Genomic DNA, 27,974 nt, shown 5'->3' with positions numbered 1-27,974 from the left:
TCCATTTATTTCTGTAAAGCTGCTTTGTGACAATGTCCATTCTTAAAAGCGTTATACAAATAAAATTGAATTGCTGATTCAGAATTGGCAAGATTTTTTGTCATAGAGGTGACATGGAAAGGACTACATGTACTACATGCCATATTGCAGAGGACAATTATAGTGCATGTAAAACCATGATTTGTAGAGGGGATGTACTGCCTCCTTATTACTAAACTCATTATGCCCGGGATTTGTTTGAGGCTAACACCCAGGACTTCACATTCCATAAATATTCATACTGCCTTTTCATGACTCAGAATTAATATCAACTCTGAGGCCATATATATGGTACGAATTGAAGCTCTAAATCAAAGGCTAAATCAAATCCAAAATGCTTGGGCTGTATAACACAGAATTCTTATAATTAGTTATTATTTTAATTACTAATTTCAGGCCTCTGTTTGCCACAGAATGAACTCAGACAAAAGAGCTGAATTGTAATATGCTTGTCATAATATACAATGCCGGCTATGCATATTCAAGCATAGATTTGTTTTATCACTGTAACCGGTATGCTAAACATGGAGTGAAATCTGGATCCATTCTAAAACCATCTTTGTACTGTAGTAAACCTTCTATATGAAAAATGATTAGCTATTGTTTCTTTAATAGTACCTTGTAAATGGTGCCATGGAAATATCCAAACTTGAAATAAACAGAAAAAAACATTTATTTCAGTTTACAGTGTGGTTTGTTTCTTAGGATTTGTTCAACCAACAGCTCAAATCAATTTCATAGCATGTTTAATACCACTGGTGCATGTGCTATTGTATCAGATAAAAATTAAAATTGGATGCCTACATTTGCAACTCATCAGTTTTATCGGGTTTTGTATTTTTTTTTTTTTTTTTTGCTTTTTCTTGCTGTTAATCAGTGTATGGTGCTTTTTCGATGTTAGAAGTCTGTAACAAATCCAACAAAGGAGACCAAAAAAAAAAGAAAGAAAAAGCATACTGGCAGTCAGAGTAGTAAATGGACCTGGAGCAACCAACAGGCCTTCATTCTTTTGTTTAAAAACAGTTTTTGACACTGCTGTTAGCTAACTTTTAGTAAAGCCTGGGTTTATACACTATAAGAATATACCTGAGGAGTTTGCAAAAGTACATGAAGGGCAGACAGTGTCCATAAAATACAAGTTACATCTATGCATCCCCATGCAGTGTTTGTATTCACCTCATTCAGTTAGTTGAATGGAGTCAAGGTGTGTGAAATTAGGATCACGTTATCTCATACCTTTTCCTGGAATGCCCCAGAATTTGTTCAAGTATATACGCTCACCATCCACTTTATTAGGAACACCTGTACATGCATGCAGTTATCTCATCACTCAATCATGTGGCAGCTGCACAATGCATAAAATCATGTTCACATCAAACAACAGAATGGGGAAAAAATGTGATCTCTGTGACTTTAACCATGGCCTGGATGTTGGTGCCAGATGGGCTGGTTTGATTATTTCAGATACTGCTGATCTCCTGGGATTTTCACATACAACAGTCTCTAGAGTTTACACAGAATGGTAAAATATGCTGTGAGCAGAGGGTCTGTAGGCTGAAACACCTTGTTGATGAGAGAGATCAGAGTAAAATGACCAGACTGGCTTGAGCTGCCATGAAGTCTATAGTTACTCAAATAAGCACTCTTTACAAATGTGGTGAGCAGAAAAGCATCTCAGAATGCACAAAACATCAACCCTTGAGGAGGACAGGCTACAACAGCAGGAGGCCACATAAGGTTACACTCCTGTCAGCCAGAACAAGAATCTGAGGCTATCATGGGCACAGACTCACCGAAACTGGACAGTTGAAGACTGGAAAAAGACCGGGTGATTTATTTTCAATCTTCAACTGTCCAGTTTGCCTGAGCCTGTGCCCATGATAGCCTCAGTTTCCTGTTATTGGCTGACAGGAGTGAAACCCAATCTGGTCCTCTGCTGTTGTAGCCCATCCACCTCAAGGTTGATGTTTTGTGCATGCTGAGATGCTTTTCTGCTCACCACAGTTGTAAAGAGTGAATGAATTACAATATCCTTCCTGGCAGTTCAAACCAATCTGGCCATTTTCCTCTGACCTCTCTTTTCCACCCACAGAACTGTCACTCACTCAATGTTTTTTTGTTTTTCACACCATTCCATGTAAAATCTAGAGACTGTTGTGTATAAAATTCCCAGGAGATCAGCAGTTTCTGAAATACTCTAACTAGCTCATGTGGTACCAATAACCAAGCCACAATCATAGTCACAGAGATCACGCTTTTTCTTCATTCTGATGTGAACATTAACTAAAGTTCTTGACCTGTATCTTCATGATTTTTTTTTTTTTTTTTTGCATTGTGCTGCTGCCACATGATTGGCTGATTAGATAACTGCATGCAGGTGTTCTCAATAAACTAGATGGTGAGTGTACCTAAACAAACATCATGAAGACCAAGGCACTATCAAAACAAGTCTATGAAAAAAAATGGAAAAGTATAAATCAGGGTTTGGTTACTAAAAAAAAAATCCCAAACTTTGAACATCTGGCAGAGCATCATTAAATCCATTATTAAAAAATAGAAAGAATATAGCATAACCACAAGCATGGTTAGAGGAGGTTGCCCATCAAAAATCAGTGAGCGAGTAAGGAGAGCATTAGTCAGAGAAGCTTGTGACACTTATTTCATAGAGGTGGACTGCATTCAGCCAAGTATGTGAATTTTGTTGGTCACTGACTGCATAGAATGAATTTTTGGTGTTTATATTAACAGGGGTGAATACTTAAGCAATACCTATTTTATTTTATTTTTTTGTAAAAATCTATTGCAAACTATACTGAACATAGAACTTAGAACTGATCGTTGCATCAAAGTTGCAAAATTAAAGCTATTTCTAAATTTGATAGTCATTTATGTCAGGGTATATGCTGAATTACTTTAATTCTAAAAGTAATATAAAAACAAATAAAAATCCGTTGTTTCCTTAAACTAGACAGTTCAACACAAAATAATACAAAATATGGGCTTAAAATATACAAGAAATACAGGCAAAAAAGCAGAATATATATACTTTACAAAAATATACACAGGTTTAGCTCAAAGAGAAAAAAGCAGTGCTTGTGGACTCAGCCAAGTTGAGAGAAGGCAGGTTTGAGGAATGGCCGCTCAGCACGCTGAGGAATGGGCAGAGCCATGAAGCCAGGTTTCCTCCTTGCTGGTGCTGAAGGAGCATGTTTAGAAACTCGATCTGCACCTATGTGTCTTCCTTTAGATGAAGACTGGTTTCCACTGCAAAATGAATCCACATTGAAACAGTGTATTACTGCCCATATTATTATGAAAATTAAACTCTTACAGTATTTCAAACAATTAATCATTAGAAACATTCTGCTAATTTGAAATAAAGCTAATTGTTGTTTCGAGTCATGAATCTTTAAAGAGTTCTCATTCCAAGTAAAGAGATGTTTTCCAGTCACCAAGTGTCAAACTTGGAGACATTTCATAATAGCATAAAAAAAAACCATTGTGATAGCTGTTGTCAAGCTGTTTGGGTGCTGTATCTGAAGTGCTCTAAATCAAATACTGACCGTTTAGAGAAGTTCTGGTTGTTGTAACCCCTGCGTCTTTTGGAGTTCTTTGATAAGGGTGGTTTCTTTCTCTTTTCTCCTTGACCTTTGCTGCTCCTGAAGTAGGCAGACATGCTGCCATCTCTGTCATAATAATCATCAGTAGAATGAGAGCCCTCAGCCTGCTCCTCAACTTCTGGGGGAAAGAAAATAATTGTTTAAGTATATGAATTGTTAGAGGTTTGTGATTCATACTGTTGTTTATTAATAATTAGAAATGTTAGGCAATAGCACCCTGCCTTTATATACATTTTATATTATATATATATATATATATATATATATATATATATATATATATATATATATATATATATATATATATAATTTCAGCTTTTATTTTCTGATATTTACATTTAGATATGTTAAACAACTTAGAACATGGCATCTATTGTTTGAACCCACCCACTTCAAAAATATTGATAAAAAATATTGGAACATGATTGACAGGTGTTACTTGCTGCCCAGGTGTGCCCTGTTAGACTGATTGTGTGTGAAAGTTGTGCAGAAATCCTAAAAACAACCACCACCTCCACAGGGCAGGGGTGAAGGTATCACAATCCACCATTCAAAGAAGCCTCTGAGAGTAGAAATATAGAGGCCGTACCACAAGATGCAAACCACTCATCAGGAGTAAGAGACAAAAGGTCAGATTGAAATTCACAAAGAAATACAGAATATGAGCCACAGTAGTTCTGCAACAAAGAATAACCTTTACCAAAGTGATGGCAAGGCCAAAGGGTGGGGATTGAAAGGATCTGCTCAAGATCCAATACATACGAGCTCATCGGTCAAGCACAGTGATGGTAGTGTCATGGCTTGGGCTTGCATGGCTGCTTCTGGAATGGGCTCACTAATCTTTACTGATGATGTAACTGATGATGGTAGCAGCAGAATGAATTCAGAAGAAGAAATACAGAAACATTACTTGCCAATTTACAGATGCATCCAATCTAATTAGGAGGAATCATGCAGCAAGACAATGACCCAAAACACACTGCCAACATAACAAATGGACTTCATTTGAAGAAAAAAAGTGGAAGTCAATCACTAGACCTTAACCCAACTGAGCATGCATTTCACCTTCTGAAGAGAAGACTGCAGGAAGAAATTCCACAAATCAAACAAGAACTGAAAGAAGCTGTGGTACAAGCCTGGAAAAGCATCACAAAAGAAGAATGTAACAGTTTTGTGAGGTCAGTGTCACTGGCATGATGCAGTTACTGCAAGGGAGGGATACACAACCAAACATTGTGTTATTTACTTTAATTTACTTTTATCTTTTCCAATACTTCTGTTCACTTAAAAATTGGGTGATCTGCCATCAAAGGTGCCATGTTCTTAGTTGTTTAACACATCTAGATGTAAGTATAATTAAATGAAAGCTGAAATTCTGATCTTTTAACTCAAATGTCTTCAGTGTACAGCAAAAAAAAGAACTGGCCTTGCTGTTCCAATACTGATGATTACAGATATGTATAGGAAGTGTTACACATTTTTTTTTAAAGGAAAGTGCCAAAAAAGGATCAGTCTGGTTGAAAATCGTGATGTGCATTAGGAAGAAAAAAAACAAGTCATTCAAGGAGGAGGTTTTCACTTAATTACTTAATTATATTAATTACATTTATTTTTTTTTAAAAAAAAAAATGGTGATAAGTGATTGAGGAACTGTGAGAGCCAGATTTCACATACCATGCAAATAATGCTAGCATTTCTACCTTTGAGTTTTCCTGTGCTTCTGGGGCATAGTAGTAGGGTTTAGACATAAATGTAATAGAAAAATTTAGCTGCAAGCGGCGATCTGCAACGGAATAGCACCATGCGCAGATCGCTTATCAGCACAGAACACTAAAGCAACCATAGATTCAAGCTGATCAGCTATTGGTGGCCAAATTTGAAGTAACCTATTTAGCAGCAGAAGTCCACTCAGAGATTAGCACATTGATGCAGTACACCAAATTTCAGCTCATTCACATGTACGGTGCCTGAGAAAAGTATTTGAATTTAACCCTGCACCCTGTGGATAGTCACATGGCTTTAGCATTTGGTCCTGAATAAGCCTTTCAATTTCATGGGAAACCATCTAAAATGTCATGCGTTATAGTTAACTGAGTAAATTAAGCTCTGCCATTAAGAACTGATCTGAATTGATCTCTGCCATTAGAAGTGATTAGCATGTGGTAGCTATGCTTTCAAATCTCAGCATGTTTTTTTTCCATTGTTGAGGAACACTCATGTAAGCATACTTTTATAGTAATTTTGACTTATTCAAAAATAAGTCAAGTCAAAAGCTCACATTTAAAAGCCAAAACAGTTAAGAAAAGGGGATATTTACAATACTGCCCAAACCGGTCACCAAATCTGGTGATTAAAACAGCAAGCCAAGTTTTTACTAGTGGTTAAGTTTACAAGTAGCCTAATAATACATTATAAAGTGACAGAGCTCAAACAGGAAAAAAGTTCACATATTTTTTTATAATTTAGGATTGCATTACAACTAACACACAGATAATTTTGTGTGTTAGCTGTATTGCAATCCTAAATTAGGTGCATACATGCAGCAAGACTGAGTGACCCATTTACCAACCATATCAGTGGTGGATTGATTCAAGTACTGAAAGACAAATTCCCCTAAGTAGTTAGACACTAATTCTGTGACAATAGGACAAAAATCCTAGGACAAGTTCTTAAAAGTAGGTTTTGCATATTATGCAAATTAGCAAAGAAATCTAAGCAGGTGTAGTTAAAGGGTTCTTGAGGCTTTTTTTGTTAGGGACCCAAAGAATAAGTGGGGAAAAATAATTCACTGTAGGGCTTACAGTTTTCAAGAGTTTTCATGAGCCAAAACTTAAAACACATTACTACAGCACCACCACAAAGTTTGACTGAGCTCATCTCTCTTGCCTGTGTAGCGGGAGGGAGTACTATGTACTGATCAAGTTTCATGTCTGTAAGACTTACAGTTTGGTCTGCACAGCCAGGAAAAGAAGAAGAGAATAAGAAGACGACGAAGAATCCTAATGAAAACAATAGGGTTCTAAGCACTGCGTGCTTGGACCCATAATGAAACAAAACAAAACAGATACAGGTAGTGGCATTGTGTTAGATTATTTGTGCATAAAATAAGCAATCTGTTGAGCTTTCCAAGTCCCCACCTGACAGCTGCCATTTTGAATATTTCTCCAGTAGCTCAATGAGCTCAGCTCCATACTTCTCCAGTTTGTCCTCAGTCACGCCATCAATCTGCAGCAACACCTCAGGGTCAGTAGACAGTGTTTCTGCACAGCAAAAAAATAAAATCATTACTCTTAATGCAGAAGATAACTAATCGTGATGTTGGGGAATTGGATCTGTTAATACAGGAAGCACTAGAAATGCAAGGTACATACCAGCAATATTGGTGCTTCACTGTAAATTTAATTAATCAGTCTCATTAAGTGAGTGTCATAGAATATCCATTTTTTTGGAATTTTAATTAGAAATTAAAATAAACTTTCAAATAAGTCAAAACCTCAATTTTAGCTCAGAGAAATGATCAACGACTTGATTTCTGAAGACTTAGTTCTCTGTTTGAACAACTTGGCTTCTGCAATATCAAAGTAACATCCACAAGAAGTCAATAAAAAATGTTCAATAAAATGAGATCTTTTGAAATACAGTGAGAACCATTAGTTAACTACTTAACTAACATAACCTAATTCTAAATAGAGACAGGTCTAAAGAAAGGTGCATGTGAGAGAGAGAGTGCGCAAGAGTGAGACAGAGGAAAAAGAGGAAGATGTGTGAATGAGAGAGAGAGAAAGTGAGAGCGTGTGTGTGTGTGTGTGTGTGTGAGAGAGAGAACATGCACTCTGCTCTAGAACTTGAGTCCATGTACACGTTCGCACTGAGCTTATGAAAATGAATAATCAAGTGAGCTACATTGACGGGCCTCCTGGTATGTGGAACTTCTGTTCCACATACCAGAGTACTGGACACACTACATAGAAAAAAGGCAATAAAATGCTGTTGCAGTGTAGAAAAGACTGTATCTCATTAAAAAGCTTGAACAATATGGAGAGAAATATAGTTCGGAGTGAGAAAACTCCACAGGCACGGTGGATGGCCAGTAACAGAATACAAATACAAATATTTATGACAACAAAGTAAGTTCCAAAGTGCAGTAACATTAATAGGATTAACAATACAGTTTTTGGATTTTATTTGTCCATAAACAGAGATCAACGACTGAGTGACCGCGTTAGTAAGCACAGATGCAAAGATAAGAGAGAAAGATCAAAGAGAGAAGATTCGTCTGAATTAATCAGAATGCTGACTTTATCAAAACAGTTTGCCAAACTCTGTGTTGAGTTTAAAATTACTTAACACAGTAAAACATTGAAGAAACAATGCTAAACGCTATTTTTTCCTGCCCAGAGTTGCTCAGTTTGTAGTGAGTCTGAGAGTAAGGCAGCTAAAGCCTTTGAAGCCTGTTTACGCACTTGTTTGTGCAGGTTTTAAGAAGAGTTGGCCATGTGCGTGCATACTGGATGATGCTTTGAATGAGTGGTAATGCAGTGTACTGAGATTGTCTTGCATACATGCAGTCTGCGAGTCAGTCAGTTTCGCGGTACACTCCCCCATGCAGCTCAATCAACCTCATAACTGGTGGCGGTCCGGCCGTCCAACAAAGTTGAAAGCAGCTGTTCTGCTTACCATTAAACGTGAAAGTAAAGTTGCATTGAAGAAATGCAGACAAACACAGGCATGATGCTCATGGGTAGAAACGGTTGACTTTAATGTGATGCGAGAAATGTGATCCTTTCTTTCTTTGTGGTTCCGGATCAGACCCAAGAGAAATGTGAGGCATTTCTTTCATATCACTGTGCAATCAGCCTGAGAAAGAGGTGAAAGTTCTGCTCTTTCTCAGTCCATCCAGCGTAAGGGCCTGACCAGACAGAGTGTGAACAAAGGCTGGTGGATCCTTTTCGAGGACTGAAGAAGGTTCTGAGCGAACATTTTACGAGCATAGTAATGAAAAGGGTGCCACCCATCTGTGGATGTGTGGTACCTACAGAGAAAAAGGACAACTGGTGGAACTGATTTAATAAAAGCAGGATTATTCAAGGATTATTCTAGACTTGGTGAATGATGTTTTACAAGGATGTAATTATTTGTTTCATTATTGTAATTTCTTCAATCTTACAAAAGTGTATAATACCTTTATTGTACACGTCAATGTGATCATCACAGTTATGTACTACGTGAAAGTACTACGTGAAAGATTTAGCATCACACTGATTATACAATTAGCTGTCAAACTGACTTGCCAACAGTTTAATCTCTGCCCTCTCACCAACTATCTAACACAATGTAACTGCAGTTATAAAAGAGGAGAAAAAAAAATGGTAGCACTGAAAAGTGTCTAAGGATTGTAGCTATCAATCTAGCTAGGTTTGCTAACCTTGCAGCAAAGTATGAACAGAGCAATGAAGGATCAGAGCAGAGAAAAGAATAGACAGCAAAGACAGTGGAGAACAAAAAAACATGCAGAAAACAAACAGGTAGCTAAAACAACTGCATAACTGGATAATGGTAGCCACACAACAAGGACAAGTATGTTTGATAAAATTTCAACTACTTCCTAAATGTTCAGCAAGAAAAAGCTAACTGCAATCACCCATGAGTCCCTTCTTTCTCTTATGTTTTAGCTGAGGCATTATAGATATTTTTTTTTTTTGGCTTGACATAGCAGAAGATAACAGTGAAGGCCATTTGAGGACATCCTCCATGTTTAACGTTCCTGTGCATCAACAGAGAAAACTAGCACCAAATATGAATTAAAATCTAGGTCTGTAAGATCATATTTTAGGCTTTCCAGGGTGGATTGCAGAACACCACATTTTAGGGTATGGTTTCTCCACTGACTCAATAATGCTAAATTTTAATTTTATTGTTATTATAACAATTTCATAGCTCTCAAAATGCAAACAGATGGAAAAGTGAGGAATTTACAGAGAGCAAGTGTTGAGGCAGAGCACTAAAATAATTCTGTTTGAGCTCAAAATTTTATTTGTGGTTTACACATTTTATTATTTTTTTATATACATATATAAACTCACCAGCAATCTTTTTCAAAGTGGCTGTGGAGAAGATGTTGTAGTAATGAAGACCAAACACTTTGCCAAGCTTTTTACACAGCTCATTAAGCTCTTCCAGACACCTCTTCACCATTTCCTCCCTCTTAGAGACACTCTTGGTCACAGTGGCTTTGTGCTTTCTAATGCTAGAGGCACTCTCAGTCTCATGGAAATTCACCTGCAATGAAAGCATGTTTAAAAAAACATCAAAACTAAGGACTAAGGATTTCTTTAATTAAAAAAGACAACTGGACACACTACATAGAAAAAAGGCGATAAAATGCTGTTGCAGTGTATAAAAGACTGTATCTCAATAAAAAGCTAGTAAGAAAGCAACTACTTCCAGAGCACTTCCTAAGGACAGAGAAGTCTCAACCTGTATGATGCCATTGATGACGTCCATGGCTTTAAGGCCAGCTGATATGTAGGCCACAGCTTGTCCATTATTAGTAATATACAGATCCTCCACGAGAATGTGGTCCAGCACTAGTTTCTTAAAGAGCCTTTCTGCATTGTGTTTGGAGTACGCTGCTCCAATCCCATACATGCCTGACTTGATTCGGGCACTTTTCGAGCCTGTGGAGATTTTAGTGTCAAGAGCTATTATATGTAATTTCACTGAATTCAGGAACACTGATTGCTGACACTCTTACCCAGAAAAATGTCAACCAGCATGTTCAGAGTGAGTCTGTTTTGCTGCAAAAATCTGGGACATTTGCCACCGACCTTCTCACAGTTTTCCTGTATGAATCGTACAATCTTCTTCACATCCTCAGTCACATTTCTTGCATTGTATTGCTAAAAGAACAGAATTTATACCATACAAAATATGAGCAAAATGTGCATAGAGAAAACCAAAGTTCTTATACATTCCACCCTTTCTCCTTTGGTTCCTCGTCTCCCACCCAGGTACATTTCAAATCAGTGGGAAACACTGGAACGTGCATGCTAAATTAAGTAAAACACTAGCCTACTTGCTAGATGACTTAAAGGGCTTACGTGTGGTCGGGCACAGTTGTCACAGATGACCTCTGGATACTGCCTGCAGAATTCTGTATTAAATTTGTGTTCTCCGAAATATGCAAGAAGCTGAATCCTCCTACACTCTGTCACATTTTCACAGTAATGTACCATGCTGTGCAGGTTGTTTATGTGAGTGGCTTTGGATTGGTGGTTGCCTTCTTTGTCTACTGAAGTGACAAATTATAAAACCATTATTATTACATTACAATGGTAATTGATTGTAATAAATTATCATAGATTTACATAGATTTTTATTATTATTATTATTTTTAAATGTGTGGATTAACAAAGAAAAATAATCATTGATGTGAAGTTTTTTAGGAGACGTTTATGTAACATTTAAGGAAGGAGCCTCAGGTGTCAGCACTTTGTAATGGTCATGGTGATTACATGTTTTGTAAATTTTCCCAGCATGGGAAAGCAATGTACTCTTTATGGTTTCTTGTGCCAAGCATTACAAGCTGTGTTTTTTTGTCTTATTTTGGTATAAACTGGAGTTCATCATTGTCTCAATGACTGCAAGTTTCCCAGGTCCTGTAGCTGCAAAACAAGTCCAAATCACCACCCCTCCACCACCACGATTGACAGCTGTTATGAGGTGTTTGTGGTGATACACTGTGTTTGGTTTTTGCCAAAAATGGCACTGTGCATGATGACCGAACATGCCACCTTGGTCGCATCAGTCCAAAGGATATTGTTCCAGAACTTGTGGTTTGTTCAAATACAATTTTCAAGCATAAGGCCATATTCTTTTTGGAGAGAAGGGGCTTTTTCCTAGTCACCCTTCCATGAAAGCCATACTTGTTCAATCTTTTTCTGATTGTGCTGTCATGAACATAAATATTTTAATGTGCTTACAGAGGCCTGTAGGTCACATGATTTAGCTTCATTGCAAATCCATTGTGGTGGTGTACAAAGGCAAAATTACACAAAATTGTGTCACTGTCCAAATATTTATGGAGCTGTCTGTATACATGCTTGACACACTTGAAGTAGAAAACAAAAAACTTAAATAGAGAAAAGAACAGCTCAACTGTCCTACTGAAGTGTAGCTCTACCTACAGGCTATTAGTCTTTTGATGCGAATGACATCTGTGTAAGAATAGAAGAGAATGCAGTGGGAGATCTCTCCATCCCGGCCAGCTCTGCCTGATTCTTGGTAGTAGCCCTCCACTGACTTGGGTAGGCTGGCATGGATCACATAACGTACATCAGGCTTGTCAATGCCCATGCCAAATGCAATGGTGGCACATATGACCTATACAGAATGTATATTAATAAATCAGATTAGCAATTAATTAATGTATATTAATAAATCAGACTATAAATATTAGTAATTTAGAACCACATTCACTAGATTAGTAAGTCTGCTTACTAGATACATAGTACAATTGAATCTAATGTAATGTAAAGTAATGTAAGACAAAAGTTCGACGTCCATAAACAGTGTGTACACACAAAAATGAGTCCGGAATGTGCGTATGCAAACTCCCACGCAGAAATCAGGATTATAATGACATAATTGGCAGGAAAATAGGTGCATATAATTACAGAAGCTTTGACTCATCCATAGTATCATGCTCAATATTAAAAAAAAAATAGCAGGAATTAGCAAATCTTTGTGGATATGAAGAGAATTACAGCTAAATGCACAAATCACCACTCTCATGTTACACTTCTTATAAAATTATGCAGCTCCATAATAACTGCATATAGGCTACTTGGACATGAGAAACTTTAATGCACAATAGTATTTTATGAGCTTATTTAATTATTTATTTATTTGTGTCTGGTTTGTGACTGGTTAATTAGCCTGTTTCTATGTATTGATATTTATTGTTCCAATTAACTATTTGCAGTCTACAGTTGTTTTTAATGCCCTCTCTGAACAAAATAGTAAATCAATATATTTTGGTATTGTGGGTAATTACAGGCTGCAAACAGATGTGAACTACTTTCCCACATTCACAATCTATTAATAGGCTAACACAGTGATATACAGTCAGGTCCATAAGTATTTGGACAGTGACAATTTTCATACACCACAACAATGGATTTGAAATGAAGCAATCAAGATGTGATTTAAGTGTAGATTTTCAGTTATAATTCAAGGGGTTTAACAAAAATAGTGCATTAGCCGTTTAGGGATTACAGCCATTTTTCAGAGTCCCTCCATTTTCACAAACTCAAACATAAATGGAAAAATTAACAATCATAAATATTAGGATTATTTTTAATACTTGGATGCAAATCCTTTGTATTCAATGACTGCCTGAAGTCTGGAACCCATGGACATCACCAAATGCTGCGTTTCTTCCCTTGAGATGCTTTGCCAGACCTTTCCTACAGCCGCCTTCAGTTGCTGCTTTGGCTGAGGTCATCGGCCACTTAAGAACATTCCATTCGGGTCATTACCCATCTATACTGTGAAGTGCCATCCCATCAGTTTTGCAGCATTGGACTGAGTCTGAGCAGAAAGTATAGCTCCATACACTTCAGAATTCATCCTGCTACTTCCATCAGCAGTCACATCACCAATAAACACCAGTGACCCAGTTCCATTGGCAGCCATACATGCCCATGCCATAACACTGCCTCCATATGTTTGACAGATTATGTGGTATGCTTTGGATCATGAGCCCTGCTTTTCCTTCTCCATACTCTTCTCTTCCCATCTTTCTGGTAGAAGTTAATCTTGCATCAGTTTTTTTTTTTTTTTTAAAGCAAAGTCTAATCTGGCCTCTTCTGCTCTTTCTGTTTGCATCTTGAGGTAAACCATCCATATATACATTCATGAAGGTGTCTCTTGATTGTAGACTTTGACAATGATATGCCCACCTCCTCCAGAGTGTTCTTGACTTGGCTAGATATTATGAAGGGTTTTTTTTTTTCCCCAACAAGGAAAGAATTCTCCATTCATCCACTTTAGTTGTCTTCCGTGGTCTTTCAGGCCTTTTGGTGTTGCTGAGCTTGCCAGGGCATTCTTTCTTTTTAAGAATGCACCAAATTGTTGATTTGGCCACTCTTAAAGTGTCTGCTATCTCTCGGAGAGGTCTGTTTTGTTTTTTTTAGGCCTAATGATGCCCTCCTTCACTTGTACCGACACCTCTTTGGACTGCATATTGAGAGTTCCCATGAACAGCTACCAAATGCAAATTCAATGCTTGGAATCAACTCCAGACCTTTTATAGCCTTAATTTGTCATGAAATAATTAGGAAACAAGCCACACTTGGCCATGAAACTGTTTATCAGTCAATTGTCCAATTACTTTTGAGCCTGTTAAAATGGAGGGACCCTGCAAAAAAAAAAAAAAAAAAAAAAGGCTGTATTTCCCAAATGGTTAATGCAATATTTTTGTCAAACCCCTTGAATTAAAGCTGAAAGTCTACACTTCAATCACATCTTAACTGCCTCATTTCAAATCCACTGTAGTAGTTTACAGAGGCAAAATTAGAAAAATTGTGTCACTGTCCAAATACTTATGGACCTGACTGTAAATAGCATTGTTAGAAGACCACACCAAATGAACAATAAGGTAAGACCGTATTTTTAGACACCACAAAGATTTCCTTGCCATATTGCCGGGCTAATGAGCCAATTTAGATTTCCAAGAGTCATTCTCTTGGAACTGTGCGCTGAGTTGGTCCCAGGTTTAATGTGACCAATGTTCAATACCTGTTCATTACAGGTTCTAACAACCCTTGGATGGGTCACGGATATCCCACCCATCCATAAGCTCCATCATGTCAGCCATATTGGTTGGCATAATTAAATTGTTAAGTTGGTACATCAGAGCTCCTTACATGGTGAGAGAAGAGGCCACCATCAAAGCACAATTTGCAGCAATGTCCGGTTTTCCAAATGTAATCACAGCAAATGACTAGACTCCTGTTGCTCTAAGGGCGTCTAGTCAGAATTTTGCCAATTAACAGCGACTTAATTCTATATAATTCTATAATTCTATGGCAACATAGCATAGCGGAATGGGCTCCCCTCCTCAACCCGATTAACCAATACACATTTCCACCCACCAGACAAGCGTAATCTTCATGCTGTGAGACTGCGTGAGAATGCCATGTGTCTAAATTTTTTTTTAATGTAATTGGTATTTCAGACATGATCCATTTTATTTCTTTTAGGTTATTTGTCAAGTCTTACATAGAGGTATTTGTGTCCTTTAGTCTCAATCTCTGACCCAAATTCCATTTCACATTACCCAGTATTCCTTTTTTTTTTGCTTTTCTCTGCCATTTTCAACACTACCCCACTTTTGTGCACATTCCATTTCCTGATTTTTGTGTGCATGTACACTTTCACTCTGGAATCTATGTAAAACTTTACAACTGAGGCCCCAGATTACTAGGAATAGTGCTGGTTTTCAATAAAATAAAGCCCTATGTGATTATCTATGACAGTGAATAACAATTGTGTGTAAATTACCATTAAATTAACTCATGTTAAATAAATTATAGTAAGTCAGAGGAGGTGAGTAACATTGTGGCAATGTAAAAAAAAAAATAAATAAAATAAAAAAAATAAAAGCCTATTACTTGACAACCATCCTGGTTGATCCACTTGTTTTGGACATACTCTCGGTCACTGTCATTTATCCCAGCGTGGTATGCTAGGGCTGCAATACCTGCCCTCTGAAGACTATCTGCCATGCTGTCACAGTCATTCCGTGACAGGCAGTATACAATTCCTGAGTCGTCTGTATGTGAAGAAGTTACCTTAATTAGTGTTGCAAGATGAATGCAATGGAAAAACCATTCATACTACTTGACTACTAGGCTTTAAATGCATCCTACTCACATGGATAGTGTTTCTTGATCCAGTTAATACAGTCCTCTCCGACTTTCTTGGGCTTTTTAGGTAATACAGAATATATGAGATTGTGCCTGTTGAAGCTCATTGAGAATCTAGGGTAAGAGCAAACATTGTGATTGACAGACATGCATCCAGACTCTTCGCAGTCCAGGCCCTCAGGTAGTAAAAAGTCCTCCCCCTGGCACTTTGACCAGCTGAGTCACTAGCTGTCTTCAAACAAAGACTAGAGCTACCTCTTCAAGCACTTTGTTTCTATCTACTTTTTTTTTTTTTTTTCAATCATCGTCTCTTGTTTTCTTTTCATACTCTACTCCCCAACAGGGTTTTTAGACTGATGGTACTCATAGTCCCTGACCTAGTGAACTAGCTTAAAGATGTGTTTTTGATAGTGGTTACAAAGCCCTTCTGTAAGTCACTCTAGAAAAAGGCATCTGCTAAATGTTTTAAATGTACAGTAGACGTGTACAGCATATGTGTAAAATGTATGCTGTAATTATAAATACCCTGATGTCTTTAGTCCTATGCAGATACACGTCTGTGATTTTCTATGCAGATGTCACCTTGCACTAGAAAAACGTTGTTTGACTGCTGCTACTTGCCATCTTTAGCCTTATAGCATGCGTATCCGTGGCCCTCCCCCAGATTAAACTCTTCCTGAATCTCAAAACAAAAAATGGATACTTTAGAAGAGGCACTCAACCATATACTTGGTCTTGGTGGTAAAACCTTGACTACACACCCTATATCAACACCTAGTTGGCATTTGGTAGACGCCTTATCCAGAGCGACTTACATTTATCTCATTTATACAACTGAGCAGTTGAGGGTTAAGGGCCTTGCAGTGGCAGCTTGGCGGTGCTGGGGTTTGAACTCACGACCTTCTGATCAGTAATCCAACATCTTAAAACATCCAGGAGCACAAAAAAGTACAACCCACTAGAAACTCACATCTCCTCTGGTAATTTTATTGCTGTTCAGATGCAAGAGTTTCATCAATGAGCATAAGCGTAAAAACTTTTTTAACCAATGTCCCCCGATAAACCAATCCAATACTAATAAGGTCTACATCTGGATTTCTGTAAAGCTACTTTATGATAATGCTTATTCTTAAAAGCATCATGTAAATAAAATATAACCAAATACTGAGCACTGTCCAACAAGGAGACTTACACTTGTGGTCGAGTCATAGCCAACTGGTTAAGGATGTCCTTCTGGACCCGAGGTGTGGCTGTGGCTGTCAGTGCCATGATAGGAACTTTGGGAAACTTCTGGCGCAGTTCATGCATCCGCTTATAGTCTGGCCTGAAGTCATGTCCCCACTACAAACAGTAGTAGTATTAAACATAAACACTGTAGCATTGGCCATCATGGTTAGAGTGCTACCTATACTAAGCTTAAAATTTTTTTTTTTTTTTTTTTTTTTACAAAGCATTTAAAATTTCTTACATAGCTAGTGCTTCGTAGTAAGCATAATCACACACTCATTTAAAAAAAAAAAGTGTGTACAGCATGTAAAGTGCACAAAAGCAAAAAAACGAACCAAATCAACCAATGATTACTGAACTATGCAATATGCATCTTGTCTACCTGGCTGACACAGTGTGCCTCATCGATGACAAAACGAGCAAGCAGACCTCGTTCATACAGATTCTGCAGAGCACTGATCATCCTCCCACTTGCACAGATCTTGGGGCATGTATGCACACATGCATACACACATATGCAGACCAGGCAGAAGCATAAAATAAGCATAAAAAAACATTAAAAGTCTGCTTCAGTGTGTTCAGAGCAACATGCGAATATTAAAAGATTAAAAAAGTTAGTGATTCTTAGTAAGTATAAACCCACAGCATAAACACTATCTGGTCCCTACTAACATTTGTTTGCTCTCTTTCTTTTGTCTGTAGTATCACTAGCAATGTTGGTCCAAGTACACTTCTTAAAATATTGAACCTTTTCAGGAGTGGCATAAAGCAGTTTGATGACTGGATCGTTCTTAGAAAGCTGCATGTAGATTCGTCCAGCCTCATAGTCACTTTTTTCCCCAGACAAGCTAGTGGCAGGGACCTAAAACAAAAAAGTCTTCTTTAGTTGCAGCACATTTACAATATGGCCAATATTGTATTTATTAAGCAAAATCTTAAAGAAGTAGTTTACATCTAAAGCTGTAAGCTTCTGGACCTGATCCACAATAAGGGAACGAAGTGGAGATATCACCACAGTCACTCCAGCGGAGACACAAGCAGGCAGCTGATAGCAAAGGCTTTTACCCCCTCCTGTGAAGGAAGGTTAAATTGTGAAATAATTTAGTGCCTGTTCAATGGATTTGTATGCAAATAAAAAAATTACACCTAAATTAGCCACATCATCCATGATGTTTCCTTATTTATTCATTTATTCGTGCCACTAACCAGTTCTTAATTTCGCAGGGGCAGTTCCATCTGAGCAGAGGTTGTTAAGTATTACAACTCTCAATACATAAAACTAGATAAATCTGCTAATATAAAGATGATGTATTCATATCTGTTCCTAGCACCTTGCGCTAGAATACAAACCTGTAGGCATTAGCACAAATGTGTCCTCTCCCAGCAGAGTAGCATTGATGGCTTCTAGCTGATTGAATCTGAACTGATGAAGACCAAACTTCTTGTGGAAAATCTTCATCATCTCTGGAGAGTGGGGAAAGTTGAAGCCCCAGAAGCGATCATGTGCTAGATTTCTGGATGCAACCTCTTCAGAGACAAATTGCATTCTATTAGTACTACAGACTATTTCAACTTAATATTAGCTTAATCAGCACAAAGGACAACACAAAAAATAGTTAATATAGTTATTAACATGTATATAGCTTATCACTACTAACTAGGGAAATGTGGTTTAGTAGGCTTTACAATATCAGTGGGGTGACAACACTCTTTTTTTTTTTTTACCATAGGAGTTCGAGAGTCCTCCTTCACAAAATGGCTGTGGTAGGGCACTGGAACTCCCTGTCACAGAGAAAGCTGCAGGTTCTTCACAATAATCTGGGATATCATTCTCACTGAAGTCATCAATGTCAAAGTCACTTATGCAGAAGTCACCTATGTCATCTGATTCTTTGTGGTCTTGTAAACCAGCCCCTCCAACTAATGCGTTGCTGTCCACATTCTTTCTGTCCACCTCCATTGTATTCTTAGGAGAGGTGAAATGTACCATTTTCTCTTGAGCCACAGTCTGACCATTTGACTGATTGAAGGACAGACTCAAAGAACATTCTCCAGGTTGAATGTTTACATTACCATTGTTCAGGCCTGAGATTTTTCCCTTGTGTTGATTATCAGCCTGTATAAGGGAAGGATTCAGGCTGCAGGCATCTCCTTTAACCACATCATTGATAATGCAGTCTGAATCTTTAAAGATACTATTGTTGCAATCCAGAGATATAACAGAAGCATTGGATTTATTGAACTGAAAGTGTGTAGATGAACGATCGCCTTTGCTTGTGACAGCAGAAGTAGCTTTGTGAAGCAACCTAGGGTGAGTGTTGGTTCCTCTGTCTGACTGCTGATTTTCCAACAATGCAGCATCAGCTACAATCCTTTTCCTAGGGAAACACACATATTCACATATTTGATGCCAACAGTGTTGTTCAACTGTGTTGATTTGTGAAGCTTAAGTAAGACTGCTAGGAATCTAAGATAATAAATGCTAGTTCTAAAGCTAGTCCTTATTCTTTTTACCTGTGAGCTCTCAGTAAAAGCAATTCTGTGCCACAAGTAAGGGATATAAGCTCATGTTCAGGGATTGTGTCCACTAGACAACAAATAGACTCCATAACACTGAAGAGAGTATCATCAAACCCTAAACAGATCAACAGATTTAGTCACACACATGATGACACCACATGAAAAGAGGATTAGGGGTATAAATTAAAATAGAAGGATTAAGGTCATTGAACGTACCCGATGGTGACTTCAAATTGCCTGCTGAACACAGAGTAATATTATAACAATATTAGTGCGTTACGGCTAAAAGTTTCTGACATGCAAAGGGTAAAATGTTAAAATGCTGAAACATGTTTAAAGGTTATAAATGTGAAAACGCTGATATTCCATGTGGTAATGTGATGCTAGGTGATTGTTAGGCTAACCCAGTTGTTTGCTAGGGTGCTGCTACTTGGTTGCTATAAACTGTTCAGCATGTAAAGGTTAAAGGCCTAAAGGCTATGTTAAAACATTAAAATATTGCTAACATATTCAAGACGATTGCTAGGATGTTGCTAGGCTAACTCAGCTGGTCAGTCGCTAGTGTGTTCTGAGGTGGTTGCTAAGCAAAACCAGTTAGTTGTTGGGTGGTTGTTAGGCTAACACAGCTGGTTGCTAGGGTGTCGCTAGGTAGGTGCTAACCTAACCTAGTTGGTTGGTAGAGTGTTGTTAGGTGGTTGCTATGAAATTCCAATTGGTTGCTAAGGTGTTGCTAGACACCCCATGTACTACATGAAGTGAAGTGACTTGTGGCCAAGTATGGTGACCCATACTCCTGAATTTGTGCTCTGCATTTACCCCATCCAAGTGCACACACACAGTAGTGAACGCACACACCCGGAGCAGTGGGCAGCCTTTTTTGCTGCGGCGCCCGGGGAGCAGTTTGGGGTTCGGTGCCTTGCTCAAGGGTCTCACCTCAGTCGTGGTATTGAGGGTGGAAGAGAGCGCTGGTCATTCACTCCCCCCACCTACAATCCCTGCCGGACCTGAGACTCGAACCCACAACCTTCAGGTTCACCTTCGGGTTGCAAGTCCGAGACTCTATCCAATAGGCCACGACTGCCCCCCTACATGATAATGATACTAGAATAACAGAGTTGAAAATTATATTCTCATATGCGCCTCTAGACTCTCAACCCAATTTCTTACCCAAACCTTATTATTAATTATTAATATTACTACTGCATAAGATTTTTAGCACACTGCCCCTCCTAGAGCACTGGATTCAAAACTCCTTTTTCATCGCTTGTTTTCCTGTAGAAAATACTTTTTTTTTTTTATAGTAGTTATTAAAAATATCTATAAATCATATTACTGTGTGTGTAGTATATTCATAGCCTGCTATAATCACATTCCCACTGCTTTACTACTCCATCCACATTTTACATTTAACAAAAGAAAAGACTATTGTTGTCACCTAGTTCATTTAGTTTAAGTCGACGTGGCTCCTTTAAGAGCACTCATAAGGGGGTGAGGTGTGTGTGAGAGAGAGACTGGCCCTTTGTGATATCCTGGTAAATAACATAAATGACAGTCCTTTTTTGTACTTTTAAGCCAAGTCTATAAAATTCTATCAAATTCTAAAAAATCTGAACAGCAGGCTGAGTTTTGTCACCTCAAACAAATGCTCAAAACTCAAATCGCTTAAATAAGGCCATGCTTAATTTAGCTAAATGAAACTAAAAGCCAAAGCCAAAGCCAAAGCTGACGGCAACAGATTATGAATTGGATTGAATGGGACTGTTGACTTGCCCTAGTGCCAAGCAAACACCCATAACTTGAAAAATATATTTCAAAATGATTAGATATTTAGAGGGTTTGGAAAAACACTGTTTGAAGCACTACTATGCAGCAACTGTAAATCTGATCCTTCCCAAAAGCACAAACACAGTATTCCCATGTAGGATCTATGAATCTACCAAATTTCACGGTTGTACATCAAAAATTGCAACCTGTAAAGACAGAAGAAATTTGCAGAGAGAATACTAAGAAGAAGAAGATCAGAACATGTAAGAACATGTGGAGTTTTAGTATCCTTGATTTCTGCAGTGTCCAAATTTACTATCATTGTTTGCAAATCCAAACAAACACGCATTCTGCTCACTTCAAAAAAAAAAAAATACTGAATTATTATTACTTAAAGTACTAAAGATATAAACACACATGAAAAACCCAACATATGAAAGACAAAGAAAGATAAAGAGAGACACTGACCTGTTGAACAGTTGAAATCCCCCACAATTTTATCAGTAGCCTTAATGCCAGTGGCAATGCTCTTGTCTTCACAGTCACTTAGCAGAGACTTGTGTTTAACTGAAATTAAATGTTTTGTTGTATTGATGGGGGATTCACCATCAGTATGTCCTGACTGGGCACCACCCTGATCAACAGCAAGAATTTTTTTTGAAACAAAGCAAGCTTTGTCTGACGTGCCAAAAGATCCCACTATTGGCAAATCCCTATTCTCAGTGCTGCAAGTCTGAGCTCTAGCACCTTTAGGTGATAGGTCTTTGTCTGGTCCTGCTCTTTCTCCCTTGACTGGAGTTTCAAAATCATCAAAGTGGTCCCAGTCGTCCAAGGGAATAGCAGACGAGATGTAATCCTCAGCTAATCCTACAGCTTTGCCTCCATTGGTGCCTGTGAGTCTGTTTTTTTGTGGTTTATGCAATCTGCTGATGGAAAGCTCAACAAGGCTAGGTTTGCTCACTGCAAATGGGTTGACTACTGGGTTGAATGTCTGTGTCTTGGCTTTGCCTGGAAGCTAAAGAAGAAGTAAAGAAGCTAAATTTTGGATGTGTTCTCTGGTTTTGGAATTGTCAAAAGGAGATTTTGCTACTTTATAGCTGTCAGGAACATAGACACTCTAGTTTGTAAACACATTCACACTGATTACCTTTTGAGGCACTTCAGCTTTGGCACTGCCTGGTGTACACTTCTTTTTAAAGCAAAATGTCCTAGGAATGAATGAATATGAATATATATATATCCACACACACACACACAAACACATTATATACATATATATACATATATATATATATATATATATATATATATATATATATTCTATTTTGTATTTTATTATTATTATTTTTTTATTTAATATTTTTAATACTAATTATACATTTCATAGTGTTTTTATGCATTTTTACATTTATTCCAAAATAATAACTAAAGTAACAATTATTGCAGTAACAATTTGAACAATATTTTGGAAACACTTTACAATAAGGTTTCATTAGTTAACTACTTTAGTTAACATGAACTAAGAATGAACAATACTTCTACAGCATTTATTAATCTTACTTATTATTTTCAACATTTACTAATGTGTTATTAAAATCAAACGTGTTTGTTAACATTAGTTAATGCACTGTGAAGTAACATGAACTAACAATGAACAACTGTATTTTTATTAACTAACGTTAACAAAGATTAATAAATACTGTAATAAATGTTCATTGTTTGTTCATGTTTGTTCTATGTTAACAAATGACACCTTATTGTAAAGTGTTACTAATATTTATTTATTTGTGAACTGATGTTCAGCTGTTCTTTTTAATAGTCAACTTATTTTCCACATTGGGCCCCAATGTGGGTTAGCCCATGCGGGGCCCACAGCAGTTTTGCCCTTTTGGGCCCCCATGAGGGTTTTCTGTGGGCAGCCTACTATGGCCTACTACCTACAGTAAACCCTCCTGGTGGCCCTAAAGGGCAAAAGTACTCTGGGCTCCACATAGGCTAACCCACAAGGGATAGCCTATGCGATGCCCAGAGTATTTTTGCCCTTTAGGGCCACCAGTAGGGTTTACTGCCGGAAAGCCGCTGTGTCAACAGCACAGGACAGTTAAAACATTTTAACGTTAGAAATCAGCCGTACTCAAACTTTGTTATTTACTATCCATATGTGAATGTTGCATAAAGACAGAGGTCTGCAACAATGGTAGTAAAATGTAAACATTAAGTTGTCCATGGCATAACAAAAACATACATTCAACACCAAACAGCCTGTTTAGTATGAAATTCCCTCTTTTTGTTTCACTGGCGGATCCAGGGATGGGGCCAGAGGGGCACTGGCCATAGCTGAAATCTGATTGGCTCCTAAAGTGCCCCTGTGCTTTCGCTCAATGCTGATCTACGTCAAAGCACTCCAATTAGTTAATTAGAGTGCTCTAATTAGTTAGCCAGTTAGCCATTAGTTACTCTAATTAGTGAGCCAGCTAGCTGGCTGGCTAGCTAGCTACCATCCAACATTGATTACACAGCAGCTGACACATAAAACCTATAAAGTTTGGTCATACCACACAGCCACAGTCATTAATTGTTGTAAATAAAACTAATGCTCCATCCCATATAAGTCTCAGCAGGGAAGTGCACGGAGACTTCAACACGGAGTTCTGACTTGAATGGAACTCAGCAAAGCACTAACGCTAATCGGTGAAGCTTGCAAAAATTAGCATTTTTGTGTTAACCACAATGTTCGACAGAGATAGAAAACATGAAGAGAAAGGATGAAAGAGATATTCTATGGTTTCTGACCAAACAGAAGAGTCAAGCTGCCAGGAAAAAAGGAGTAAAATGTATGTATAATCAAATAAGGCAGTGAGGTTTTTTTTGTTTGTTTTTGTATTAATTATTTTGCACTTAAGTAAAAGTAATAATGCAACACTGTATAAACAAGGAACAAGTTAAAGTCTTGCATTCAAAATTATATTATATTTTCAGATTATTATTACTATTGCATCACTGTTAGACTATTGTGAATGTTGTGTCCAGGTGGAGACAGTTGTAAGTAGTTGTCTGAGTAGCATGAATGAGATGTCTCATGGGGATACACCCCTTCACATATTCACAGAAGCACTTGTTCTATTACACCAGCCCTGAATGGCTGGCAGTCATGACATCTGCGTCAGGGCCCTGCACCTTTATATATGACCGATGCAGTGTTTCAGGTGAACAGAATACAGATAAACAAAATACAGAGGCTAGAAAGCAAAGGCATGAAGCACATGGCAACTTCAACTATAAGGAAACGAAAGGGCTGGTTAAGTACTTCAGGGCTGATGAGAGAAGTGGGAACAGGTGTGTAGATGGGTGGGTCAGTCAGGTGTTGGGGAAATGAAGGAAAGTCAGAGGGGGTCTGGTGGACAGGGTGAGGATGGCAGGTCTGGGGAGTTGGTGGAAAGTACATGGCCTGGGAGAAGTGAGGGCTGGAGACAGGGAAAGAGAGCAAAGCAGAGGGGGAGAGAGTGTAGCTGAAGCGAGGGTCTGAGGAGCACACTGTGACAGACTAAGTGCTTCTGTGAATATGCAAGGGGGCGTTTCCCCATAGTGAGACATCGAAAAGAATGCCCTCTTAAAATAAGTTAGAAAATCAGTTACTGCAGAAGAGTGAATAACTAGTAGCTACAGCTGTTAAACAAATGTAGTAGTTGAGTAAAAAGTACAATATTTCTCTCTGAAATGTAGTGAAGCAGACGTAGCATAAAAGGAAAATACTCATGTATAGTACCTCAAAACTGTACTTAAAGTAAATGTACTTAGTTACATTCTCTCTCTGTCTAAAACTAATTAACACTGTGCTTGCATACTTTTACAATCACTAACATACACATGTATAAAAAGATTACATTATTGTGAAATTTTGTTTGCAATATTTTATATATTTTTATTTACACTAGACCAAACTCATATTACCCAGTGTCAGTCTTCTGAAGAAAACGACATAATCAAACCTCGTACCACTCCCACCAGCTCCACAAGTTCCATCAACTCCAACAGCCTCTTCTACACCCAACTTATCAAGAAGGCTGACAATTACTCGTAAGCACTGGTTTTAGGCTTTCGTGTATCACTGTAACAAATCTGATATTGTTGCATTAGTTGCACAAGTAAACAAATTACCTTACGCAAATGAAATAAAATACGTAACTGTAAATGAACTGTAATTAATCAGCACTCATGCTTTTATGTTACATTTTTCTCTGTCTCTGTTGGTCTCTTTCTCTCTCGTTGCAGATATCCACCGGTGCCCGTGAGGGGATTGATTCACACTTATTCTATTGTTCTAATGTGGTTCTAAGTTCATTCTATTTTATAAAAAGTGGTTAGGTGGTTCTGTTTATTAAAAAGCATTCAGTATTCAAACCACATGTTCAGTTTTGTACTCAATTTTCTATATTTTCTTAATTTTTTTCTTTTAACCTGGCTGTGAATAAATCTAAGTATTCAAAACATAGTTTTAGTTAATCTTAGTTTATTACTGCTACAAGTGCAATTATTCTGCATATGAATTAATAGTAATGTTGTGGTGTACTGCAGGTAAAAAGTAGGACCAAACTAATTTTGTTATTTGTTAAGGGCCCACAGAGCATGCCCACAGCCCCCAGCTCTGTGCCCACAGGATGCCCATAGGTTGCCCACAGTGGCCCCACACAGGCTTTGGGGCCATGTGGGCCCCACACTATGGCGCCCAGGTGGGGCCCCAGTGGAACAGCTCACACCCAGCCCAAAGTGTGGGCACTAGGGCCCATCATGGGCCCGCTGCATGCCCACAGTTACCGGCGTGAAATGCGGGGCACATGTGGGGCCCCAATGGGACAGCCCAAAGGGGCTCCAAAGGGGCATGTTTGCTAGACAACATCCATGCCACGATCAGAGAGATCACACTTTTTTTTGTTCTAATGTTTGATAAACATTAACTGAAGCTCTTGACCTGCATCTGCATGATTTTTTTTTTTTGGCATTGAGCTGCTGCCACATTCCTAAGAATGTGGACGGCAAGTGTATACCTTGGTACCTATGCACAGCCCACACAGTGAAAAGCATACTAAGATACTAAGGTTAAGACAAGTTTATAGGCCAGCAACTATCCCAAATAAACTTACCCAGGCTTTGATCTGGCCAGAGACTTGCTTCGCGCGGCTGCGCTGCTGTGCCGCTCGAGCTGCTCTTTTAAATTGTTATGAGGAAGTGTAGGCATCGCGCGGGCAGCGAGTAAACGTGCGTGTAAAAAAAGAATGGGGTTACACGGCAACTATATAACAGAAAATACGAATTAAATAAAGAAGAGATGCAGACAATTATATTATACTAAACTTGGCATTTGCAGAAGCTCACAACTGGCTGGCTAGCTAGCTAGCTAGCTAATCCAAATGCCAGTTTTTGCATTAGTGTTTGCTAGCAGGCTACGTAACAGGCTACCGATAAAACCTTTTTCCACTGCTGCAAACATAAGAATCACTCGCGACCACTAATGTAATATTCTATACAGAAAAGTCTAACAGAATGTATATGTAAAGCACTCATTACAAAACAGTCTAAACTGTAAGCGTGGTTATTCACGTTCCCGGCTAGATTTTCTTCTTCTTCTTCTGTTTTTTTTGGCGCGTTGTATCCTGTGTGCATATCGCCACCTACTGTGCTGTTATGCAGTCATGGTTTATCAAAGGTCATTTTCTTTCCTTTGTTACTCTCGTCTACTCTTTCCTCACAAAAAGAAAAAAAAATACTTAACGCTCTGCACCGGTTCTCGATACATCAGGGTTTAGATATCGGCTGGCGCTGTGTGTTCAGCTCTTCCAGCCTCCACACATAATCTCTCAGACTCCAGAATGGAGCAGAGCATCAATACTTTATTTTGATTTAAATCCTTGCATTTGCCTTGTACTGAAAAAGAATTCTGTATCCTGTTTGATCTCTGTTAAACTCATATCACAGCTGATATTCTAAGTCCTTATCCTTCTTTCCCTTTTTATTTAAATATGTTATTTATTCCTTCCTCTCCTCCCTGCACCTTTTACAATCATATATTACATGTTCTACTGTTTCTTTCTCACCACAACACTCACACAAGTCACTATCACGTACTCCACTTAAGAACAGTGATGCATTCAGTCCAGAGTGACCAAGTCTTAGCCTAGTTATTATGACCCCTTCCTTCCTATTTCTACCACATATCGATCTATGGATTTTTTGATTTTATATAGATGTCTTCCCTTAGGTATCTGTATTCCAAATATTCCACTATTTTTCTTAATAATAAAATTTTGAATTCTCCTTTACCTAAGGGCTACATTGATATCCACTTCCTTCCTTCTTAAAGCAATTGTGCTAGCTCATCGGCTGTTTTGTTTGCCGATAACCTTGTATGCGCTGGTACCCAGCAAAATTCTACTACTATTCCTTTTCTTTGTATTTGCAATAATAACATAAATATCTCACTCATAAAGTCTTCTCAAGATGATTGATGGGTACATAGCAATGTTAAGACAGAAGCAGAGTCACTCTATCTGGTCTTATTTCCTCTACCCACATCAAACCTACAAGGATAGCGACCATTTCAGCAGCATACATTGACAACACAGAATCTTTTAGTTATAGATATATCCAGATCTGAAATATATATTCCTACTCCTGTAACCCCTAATTTAGGGTCTTTTGATCCATTTGAATATACTTGAGTACTTGCATAGAATCTTTCCTGGATATGCTGATTTCTCTTGTTCAATCTAAGTCAATTTTACACCAGGAATTATCCATGTTCTCACTTCTCCCCATACAGGTGCGATGCTGCATCTTATGTCTGTAATCTGAATTTCATTCGTTCTAATTCATTTAT

General features: G+C 38.1%; 1 protein-coding gene across 7 annotated transcripts; it reads right to left on the bottom strand.

The window, feature by feature from the left end:
- Nucleotides 1-688: 688 nt before the first annotated feature.
- On the bottom strand, nucleotides 689-26,770 carry blm (BLM RecQ like helicase). 7 transcript variants are annotated; one of them, XM_053235171.1, is made up of 22 exons: nucleotides 26,242-26,770; nucleotides 22,248-22,308; nucleotides 21,569-22,115; nucleotides 19,553-19,576; nucleotides 19,331-19,451; nucleotides 18,542-19,194; nucleotides 18,167-18,343; nucleotides 17,769-17,887; nucleotides 17,565-17,678; nucleotides 17,199-17,297; nucleotides 16,782-16,930; nucleotides 15,597-15,703; nucleotides 15,335-15,495; nucleotides 11,846-12,041; nucleotides 10,760-10,950; nucleotides 10,414-10,558; nucleotides 10,137-10,336; nucleotides 9,743-9,938; nucleotides 6,797-6,919; nucleotides 6,603-6,658; nucleotides 3,603-3,777; nucleotides 689-3,303 (listed from the first exon to the last, which is right to left on the bottom strand). In XM_053235171.1, exons 1-22 carry the CDS (start codon nucleotides 26,334-26,336, stop codon nucleotides 3,269-3,271), a joined length of 3,744 nt encoding a protein of 1,247 aa, XP_053091146.1. In that variant the 5' UTR covers nucleotides 26,337-26,770; the 3' UTR covers nucleotides 689-3,268. The 7 variants fall into 7 exon arrangements, with proteins under 7 accessions (XP_053091146.1, XP_026791171.3, XP_026791170.3 ...); XM_026935370.3 differs by lacking the exon at nucleotides 6,603-6,658 and having other exon boundaries at nucleotides 18,542-18,598; nucleotides 18,692-19,194; nucleotides 26,242-26,769; XM_026935369.3 differs by lacking the exon at nucleotides 6,603-6,658 and having other exon boundaries at nucleotides 3,603-3,774; nucleotides 26,242-26,769.
- Between the last annotated feature and the right edge of the window lie 1,204 nt (nucleotides 26,771-27,974).

This window comes from Pangasianodon hypophthalmus, chromosome 6 (genome assembly GCF_027358585.1).
Source record: "Pangasianodon hypophthalmus isolate fPanHyp1 chromosome 6, fPanHyp1.pri, whole genome shotgun sequence".
In the NCBI taxonomy this organism is placed as follows: domain Eukaryota; kingdom Metazoa; phylum Chordata; class Actinopteri; order Siluriformes; family Pangasiidae; genus Pangasianodon; species Pangasianodon hypophthalmus.
The sequence above is the reverse complement of the archived record's forward strand: the minus strand, read 5'-3'. Positions and strand labels throughout refer to the sequence as shown.

Excerpts from the sequence above, each read along its gene's own strand:
- blm (XM_026935366.3), bottom strand. The coding sequence starts at position 26,336 with ATGCCTACACTTCCTCATAACAATTTAAAAGAGCAGCTCGAGCGGCAC. Across the intron at positions 19,577-21,568 it reads GGATTTCAACTGTTCAACAG|CAGGCAATTTGAAGTCACCA; the intron begins GTCAGTGTCTCT and ends CTCTGTGTTCAG. Across the intron at positions 17,298-17,564 it reads TTTATGCCACTCCTGAAAAG|ATCTGTGCAAGTGGGAGGAT; the intron begins GTTCAATATTTT and ends ACATGCCCCAAG.